The sequence below is a fragment of the Raphanus sativus genome, chromosome 4, assembly GCF_000801105.2.
Source record: "Raphanus sativus cultivar WK10039 chromosome 4, ASM80110v3, whole genome shotgun sequence".
NCBI lineage: Eukaryota > Viridiplantae > Streptophyta > Magnoliopsida > Brassicales > Brassicaceae > Raphanus > Raphanus sativus.
In genome coordinates, this window is record NC_079514.1 from 35,375,894 (window position 1) to 35,385,405 (window position 9,512).

The 9,512-nt window shown below is 30.1% G+C and overlaps 2 protein-coding genes across 2 annotated transcripts; one reads left to right on the plus strand and one right to left on the minus strand.

Annotated features, from left to right (window-relative positions):
- Positions 1 to 1,724: 1,724 nt before the first annotated feature.
- On the minus strand, positions 1,725 to 5,312 carry LOC108852186 (GDSL esterase/lipase At5g45920). Its single transcript, XM_018625689.2, has 5 exons — positions 4,999 to 5,312; positions 4,345 to 4,572; positions 2,458 to 2,525; positions 2,150 to 2,314; positions 1,725 to 2,067 (listed from the first exon to the last, which is right to left on the minus strand). The coding sequence occupies exons 1-5, from the start codon at positions 5,095 to 5,097 to the stop codon at positions 1,905 to 1,907; spliced, it is 723 nt and encodes a 240-aa protein (XP_018481191.2). The 5' UTR covers positions 5,098 to 5,312; the 3' UTR covers positions 1,725 to 1,904.
- Positions 5,313 to 6,892: 1,580 nt separating this feature from the next.
- LOC108853571 (GDSL esterase/lipase At5g45910) lies at positions 6,893 to 8,874 on the plus strand. Its single transcript, XM_057008727.1, is given in 6 exon segments — positions 6,893 to 7,139; positions 7,293 to 7,523; positions 7,960 to 8,108; positions 8,195 to 8,413; positions 8,415 to 8,475; positions 8,636 to 8,874. Coding segments are annotated over 6 exon segments (1,146 nt in total).
- The last annotated feature ends 638 nt before the right edge of the window (positions 8,875 to 9,512 follow it).

A 9,512-nucleotide genomic window follows, 5' to 3' on the forward strand; every position in this document is an offset into this window, starting at 1 on the left:
TTTTAGAGCTTCGTAGCTACAGCTCAACAGAGATCAGATATCTAATCTATGGAGTTCTATGGTCTTTCTGAGTTTATCTTTTTAATTTCACTACTCTTATCCATTTCTTATTATTATGATTTCTTACAACATGATTGCGTAGTCCTACATTCTTGTGAGATAAAAATGAGGTGAAGTTGTGAGCTTTATTGGTTTTTATTGTTTACATATATTTTGCATTTATGTTTTATCAATATATTTCACATTTTCATATTTGGTTAACTGTGATTTTATGCATAATCATATGGTTGTGCCAGAGTATTGTAGATTATTAGAAGGTATATATATGCAAGTTTACATTCATGTAATCGAAAGATTTAGTAAATATATCGTCATGATATTAGATAGATGAACAAAATTGATGAAGCCCAAAATCAATTCTTTATTGAGTTACATGGTTATTTGCTATCATGGTTCACGTTTTCCACTCTCGTTTTACCTAAATATTGTAGTTTCGGTGATTTTTTCATGTGCGCTAAGTCTAGTTATCTATCGGTATAGTTAGAACTTAGAACATCTCCAATATGCATCTCTATACTTTTTCTAAAATAGAAATATCTATTATAGAGGTGTATTTGATCCAATGTATATTTCTACAATAGAGTTCATCTCTTTTAGAAGAAAATATAGAGGAATCCTACTTTTTATCTCTAAATTTAGAGATGAAAATAGCAATTCTCTATATTTTAGGGGAAAATATAAAAATAAAAATAAAAGTGGGTTGGAAATGATCTTAAGACAGTAGTCGGTAGACATGCATAATTTGTAACTGTACAACTGTTTTTATTTTTCAGCAGAAAAAACTACTTGTGTTTTTTTTGTCAAACTTATGTTGTTAATTAACTCAAAATATGTGTATTTTTGAGCACTAAACAATAATTTGCCACTAGAGCTTTAAGACTATCTTTGTACCGAAACACTTTTCGTTCTAAGATTTCACTTGCATAACCCATGAATAATAATTCTACAATTTAAATAGTTATCAAGTAGACTTTGTTACTTTTAGGGTTAAACATAAAAGACTGCTTAGATTTTTGGGAAACATGATATTATGTTTTCGACATAAAAACATAATTTTGAAATTTTGAAAAAAACACAATTTTATATTTTGGTGGAAATGCAATCTTCGATTTTAGAAAAAATACATTTTAATAAAAACAATATTAAAATTTTGACGAACATCATGATTTTGTGATTTTGTGGAAAAACATGATTGATGATTTTAAGCACATTTGATTTAAGTTTATATGAATTATATATTTTTATTGGTTTGATTGTGGATATTTCTAATCTAAATTATTTTAATCATTAATCTATTTTACCGATTAACCTATTTATATCCGATTTTTCTATCCATTAAAATCCATATTTGGTTGGATTGACACAATAATTTTGCCCGTTTCGACAAAATAGTACTGCATATTGAGAAGATGATTAGTTGTAGCCGTAAATACTCTAGAGAGCCAAAATTTAATCTAGAACCGTATATGTTAACCAATCTAGCTTTTCTTTCCTTAAAAATTTCACAGCAAAAATATTTCTACAAAATCAAAATACGATTGTAAAAACTTTATTTTTAAAGCAAAAAATAGTATTTTAGAAAGTTACATCAAAAAAATTAAAACAAGATATTTTATAGACTAAATTCTACAGGTAAAAACATAAAGCTACAGTCCTTACCAATCTCCTCTTAAATTATGTCTCCTTAATTAAAATAAATTTAGATATGATAATTTAGTTATGGGACCCACAAAAAATCAAACTTAAACAAACTTAAATATAGTGAGAGCTGATTTTGTGTGTTTGTGAACAATAGCTCATTATTTAATCGAAGAATTAACGATACAGTATGATTTTGAAAAGCATCAAAACTCATCAAATGCTCCGAGAGGTTGCTTTGGGTCAACATCTTCAATGAGGGGGAGATCCACAACTAAGTCCTCAGCTCCAATTCCTTCTCCTTTAAGCGTTTTTGTAACTTCTTCAAACACCACTTTGTTCCCGACCCGACTCAGATGTAAACCGTCGCTGGATTCCAAAAGAACAAACCATTAAAAAAACAACTAAATGCTGTTCCAAAAACTGTAACATATGGGTAAGACGTAGTTACCATAGACATTCAGTCTGCCAATTCGGAATTTCCTGCATCTTGGACCAAAGATCGATGACTGAGATTTGACATTCATTAGCTACGGCTACACACGCTTTTGCGTATGAGCCTGCTGCTTCGTTTGTTCTTTCTGGCAAGCCCGTCGTGTTTTCGATATAAGGATATCTAACATTGTCAAGATTACTCAGTTATAAAATTTGGTGGCAAAAATGATATAAAGAGAGGTTATGCATTTAGAAAATCCATGGAAGATTTTGGTAAAAGCAAAAGTTGGATAAAATATTGAGAAACTTAGAGAGATGTGGTACCGGAGTCGAGCCTCTTCGTCGATTGGAGGTGGAGTTATGAGAATAACGACCGTTCGTGGCCAACGATTCTGAAATTAAAAGCAAAACTAAACTTTATAATTATATACGAATTCCATTGTTTAATTTAAAAATGTATAAATTATGTTTTACTTAGTGATTCAACAAGTATATACCCTTGGTGCTGTTAAAGTTATATATACTTTCCCAAAAGAAAAAAAATGATCAAAGCACTTGCCCCTTCAGGCTTCAGTCAAACGATCTTTTATAACATAATAGATTAATATTTATAAAGTATACTTAAGAGGCATATTATGAAAATTATTTTTTTATGATAAAATATATATATAACCTCTGGTTGATCTTTAATTTAATAATCTGAAAGATTAGCCACTATACATGCAGTTTCATTTTATGTTCAATCTAAAGTGTTATCAAGATCACCATTCACCACTTACTAAAAGCAGCTAAATAAATCGATGTAATCTTTGACCACAAATGATTACATTCAATAACTACAATTTTGAAGATTTTTAAGATGGTAATAAAACATATAAATTAAATATACACTTATCTTTTTAAAATAATTAAATATACACATGGATATACACTAAATTTAGTATGAAAATACATATTAATCATCTCCAACCCTACTACATATTGTATTCTAAAATAGAGTAGGTTTGAAGATACTTTTAGATAATAAAAAAAAAAGTTATTTTCTGTGTTTGGTATTTACGTTTGATTTTTTTTTTACTGATGCAAGTTTTTTTCTTTAAACATTTTATATCTGCAAACTGCATAAACATTTATTGAAAACTGCAAAAACATTTATGGAAAACTGTAAAAATGTGTAAGATTTCACAAAATGTTAGAGCACCCTAATGTGGAGTTTTCTTCAAATCTTTCTTTAACAATATATATAAATATTACATTATGGGTATCTAAAAATTACGAGAAATCCACTCAAAACATTAAAATAAATAATTATAACCAAATGATTTTTTTCTTTACTTTCAGAAACCCGCAATTATATAGTAATATGCATATATACACACATACACACACATATATATATATATATATAATTATATGAAAATACCATAAAAATACTCCAATTAAATTTCGTTTAGGTTTTTAATACCCAAATTTTTTATGCTTTCCAGTTTAATACCAAGAAAATACTTCAACATTAGTATACAAATTTTTAAATTGTGAGTTATATATATATATATCCAAATTTAGTTTATTTTAATTAAATATATTAATAAGTTTCAACGAATTTAAAAAAACTCAAAAATATAAGAAAAATATTAAAAGTTTCTAATTCTATTTTAAGACTTAGAAAAGATGGTAATAAACTATGGTGATTTTTTAAAAAGAAAATTAACTTTGAAGGAAATAATATTTTTTATTTCAGAAAACAAACTAAATTAATTTTTTTTTTTTTATAAATTATTGCAAATTTAAGATTATACACAATTTAGTTAACTTTATTCCTCAAACACAAAATAAAATTAGATTTTCTGAGACTTTTTGTAAATTTTAGAGATCTTTTAATTTCAATTGAAATTTACTAATATTTTTAATTAAAATAAATAAAATTTGAATATTAAAATACACACAATTTTAAAAATTTATGTATTAAAATGAGCAAAATATTTAGATGAGGTATTAAACTTGATAACGAAAATATTTGTATATTATAATAAAATTTAATTGAGATATTTTTTTGATTTTTTCATAATTATATTATGAAATTTTTGATGTGAACGCCATCCTGGTGCTCTTAATTTCTTTCACACTATATATTCAAAAACAAATGCCTAAGATTATGTTTATGCAATAAACATATAATTCAACTGAATATAGTAGTAATAAAAATGTCACCTTGAGATACGAAACAATAGAGCGAAGATTCTCTTTGTATTCGAGAAGTGGCACATGCTGAAACCCCGAGCATCTCTCCGGCAGACACGCATCGTTGGCTCCAAAAAATACAGTCACTGCCGAAGGGTATTCTCCGCCCTCTCCTGCCGCTTCCGAAAAAACTCTCTCCATCACTTTTAACGCCCATCTCGTGTTATATCCACTGTATCCTCGTAGCACCATATCAGCCTAAAGTATTTTTATATATCAGAAACAATCTTTAAAATTAGTTAAGATTATGCTTAATAGGGAAAATTAGTTAAGATTATGCTTAAAAAGCCATATTAGCTATTTCATAACAAAGGGACTATGTTCTCTAAGAAAGAAAAAGAAAGATATATTAACATGTTTACTAGTAAAATATGATGCTTAATTTCCTGGAAATTTTCTTTTCATAGTGAGAACCAATAAAAATCTATGAAAACCTGGTAAAAAAACAATCTATAAAACCGGTTCAAAACAAATACATCTATAAACTAAAAATTTAATTTTAATTGGTTTCAACTGAAACTTTGTGAATATTCATTTCTCCACTGTAAATTAGATATTACAAAAGATGTATATAAATTTTTTTTTTTACATTATAGAGTAATACATGCAAATCTGTGTATATACCTTGCGGCGGAGAAGATCGGCAAGAGAAGCTCCCCAGCCACCGTCGCCAAATGATTCTTCAGTGATGGAATCACCAAAAAGAACGATCTTAGACCTCATCTTTTGAGTTTTTCTTCCTCTTCGAACTCTACTCTCTCTAAAGTTTCCAAAAGAAATCTTCCCCCGAGAAAATCTAAACGGGATGGTGTATAGTGGTTTCGCTGAAGTGGTCGTGTGTTTAATTTACTAAAGAAAGGCTTATTATTGATGAAAGCAAGAAAGGTTTATTATTGGGGCAAACCAAAACTAAAGTCGATGCACTAAATGATTTGACCAAAAAAAAGTTGATGCACTAAATGCTTTCGCCCACTAGGCATATAGGCCTAAAACATTACCAATCATAAGGTGTGACCACAACGGAAGGATGCAAGTAGAACCGTCCGTTTTTAGGTTAACCAATATTTGGAAAATTAATTCTGAGATTGACCAAATTAAATTCTTATTCGATTATCGGTTAATTTTGATTTTCTAGGAAATTCAGATATTTTGGTTAAATTCGGTTATTTTGGTTTTTCGGTTAAATTTGATATAGCTTTCGGTTATTTTTTTTTTTTTGAGTTTTTCTTAAATCAAAAAACTAAACTGAACCGAACCAAAAATCAAATCATTTTTCAAAATCCTACTGAATTAAACCAAACACAGAACTGTAATTGAACCAAAAAAATTGGTTATCGGTTCGGCTGTTTTGATTCGGACAAAACCGTAGGGCTATAGATACAAGAGAGATAACATGTTTCGAACGCACTGTCAAACTTTGTACCCAACCATTCAATTTCAAGTATTTAGAAGCATTTAATTTCAACTTTTATTAGCATATAAATCTTTAATACGGCACCTAACTAACCCTAATTCTTGAATTAACCGTAGGTTGGCTGTTTTTGCTTTATCATTACAAGGTTCACTAGAACTTGATCCACGCGCGGGTGTTTGATTTAACTTGTATTCAACGTAAATTCATAAACTGCAGATTTTATAAAAAGAATCTCATATATATTTTTTGTTTTGTAATTTACATATAAAGTAGAATATATTGTTTAACAATAATAATTTTTTATTTGTATATAATGTTATATTAAAAAAATTATAACTTGATGCAATTTTATGTTATTATACTATTCATATAGTAACCTATTATTTTGTTAATTTATTTTAAAATGAAACAACATACTCAAAATTTTAATTATTTGCATTAGTTTTCTACGAAAAAACAAATAACATGATAACTCCATGCATCATAAACTCCCCGATAGCATAATACCGATTTAATTAACATAATACAAATTTTCTTGAAAATTGAAACTCTCAAAATTTTTGCATTTGAAAAAATAAATAAAGTAATACTATATTTATAAATAGTTTTATATAACATACACTATATATATTTCGAGATTGTGTAAATAAGAAAGAAATATAATGACTAAATGTGTAAATAAAAATAAATATTTAATTTGTTTTCTGTGTTTCCAAACAATTCTCATTTAATATGCTATCCTAGTTTCTAAACGTATAATCTGTAAATAAGAAAGAAATGTTATGGCTAAATATATAAATAAAAAAAATATTTAATTTGCTATCCGTGTTTCTAAACAATTTTCATTTAATCGGATAAGTTTTCAAGCACTACCAAAAGTAATTCAGTTTTAATAATACAAATTAAAAGAAAAATATAAGGCTTGTTTATCGTGAACAAGAAAGTACAACGTTACCGAACAATGCGTATTTCTAACGTTAGTCACAATAGTTATTAAATATTAATAATCTCGTCTCATAAGTTTCAATATAAAAACTTACTTCGAATGTTCATGCATGCATGCATACATTATTAAATCATCGAACTAATAAAATAGGCCGTAAAATGAAAATCAATATGCTGGTCATTGTTGCATTCTCCTTTTTAATCGCCGCGTGGTCACTGCCAGTGAAACAAACGCTTAACTACGAGTCCATATTTAATTTTGGCGATTCTTTAAGTGACACCGGAAATTTTCTTATCTCCGGTGATGTGAATTCTCCGTCCATCGGAAGACCACCATTTGGTCAAACTTTCTTTAACCGCTCAACCGGCCGGTGCTCTGACGGACGTCTCATCATTGATTTCATTGGTTAATTTCTCATCTCTTACTCTACCTCTCCCGGCTTGAAATCCACCTTATACATAAAACGTTAGACTAAAATATGTACTAAATGAAACTTACATGCATAAATGGGATCTCTAAAAGATTTACGTTTTTTTTTGTATATGTGACTACGTGCAGCTGAGGCAAACGGATTACCGTATGTTATACCATATCTCCAAAGCGTGCGAACAAACTATTCGGTGGATTTTAATAAAGGAGCAAATTTTGCAGTGGCCGGAGCAACGGCGAATGACTTTAACTTTTTGAAAGAAAGAGTTCTTTCAGTAACATTGTTGACGAATAAGACACTGGATGTTCAACTTGATTGGTTCAAGAAATTGAAACCTTCCCTTTGTAAAACAAAGCCAGGTATAGATAAAACACACACACACACATATATATATAATTATATTTTGGTTTGTTGAAGGGTATTCGATTTGCTTTTTGCTTTACTGTGACTTAAAAATAACAATTATAGATTTTGGTTGGAAAATACCTTACAAGAAACCGAAAAATATGATGATGGTTATGATAATTTTTTATAAGAAAAAGAATTTAAAGATGGTTATGATAATTCCAGTATCAATTTTTACGAAACGGTAAACCTGACACATACACACGATACATTTATGATGATAGTTTTTTTTTGGTTCAAAAGGTATACTGTAAGAAAATTGAGAAATTATATATGTAAGAGTCTGCACAAACATTTAGCAAACAGAAAACAATCATTTGGTTTCTAATACACCTTAATTAAAAATTTGATGGTTTTATGGCATAATCTAGTTTATTTTATTTTTGGCAGATTGTGACCAATATTTTAAGAAATCTCTATTTTTCGTTGGAGAAATCGGTGGAAATGATTATAATTACCCTTTATTAGCATTTCGGAGTTATAAACACGCTATTGATCTGGTACCATTCGTCGTTAACAAGATCATCAACGTCACAAGCGTAAGTAGGAAACTTTTACATTAAATGTATTGTCTTTAAACGTTAAAAACGTTCGTTTATTAATTATGGGGTTTGTTAAATATTAGGCCTTGATAGAGGAAGGTGCCGTGACGCTGGTGGTTCCGGGAAACCTTCCGATTGGTTGTTCGGCGGTTTTATTAGAGCGATTCAGTGATGATAATAGATGGCTCTATGACCAAAGGAACCATTGTTTTAAGCCGCTGAACAATATTGCCAAGCTTCACAATGATAAGCTCCAGGAAGGCCTTGTGACTCTAAGGCGAAAGTACACTCATGCTAAGATTATCGATCTATGCTGATTATTATGGTTCAGCAATGCAATTCTTCAACTCACCTTCCAAATACGGTACTGCGGTTTAGATAATATTTTCTATATTAAATTAAAGTTGACGTTTAATGAGTTGACAAAAAATGTCAACTAAATTGTGTATAATAACATAATAAAATACTGCTAAAATAAAATTTGATATGCGTTTGATATGTTTTTCTTTTCTTTTGCATAATAGGGTTTACTGGAAGTGTCCTAAAGGCATGTTGTGGAGGAAAATATGGAAGATACAACGCAAAACCAAACGTAAAGTGCGGCGGAATGGGTTCAACAACTTGTGAAAACCCATCAACGTATGCAAATTGGGATGGAATCCACCTAACCGAGGCGGCATACCGCCACATTGCAACTGGTCTCATCTCTGGCCGTTTCACCAAACCTTCTCTGAGTAACAATTCATTAATTTCCAAGTTCTAATTTAACCACACGAAATATATAAGCTTCAATGGAAAGTCCTATGTATGAATAATTAAATGATATAAATTCAATCATATTCATATATACTAAAATCATGAGGTTGAATTATTTTTCTAACTAACAAAAATTGTTATCTAACGGAGAGTAATGCCTCCCTCAAGGTTTGCGATCTTCTTTATCCCCTAACCAATACCTGGGATCTTGTTCGCATTAGAACCCACCTCCCTCAGTATGAGGACGTCACAGTCAAGTTTATTACGAGCTCAGCACCAGTAGAGGACACCCTGGTTTGGCTACCAGACATCACCGGGAACTACACCACAAAGACATGATATGGTCTTGCGTGCAACTCGGAGTTCAGACTACTAACACTCCCACCAGATTTTGAGTGGCTGAAACATGTTTGGAATGTCAAAACATCTCCCAAATTAAAAGAATTCCTGTGGAAAGTGATAAACAGAGCCATCCCCACAAGTTCTAATCTGGCTATACGTGGAGTTCCTCCCTTTAGATGTAAGCTTTGTGGAGGGATGGAGACTGACCTTCACGTCTTCCTCTCTTGCCCAGTCGCCTCCCAGGTCTGGGACCTTGCTCCGATAATGGAGAAACCGGCGAGTTCACTCCCCTCTATGGCGGAG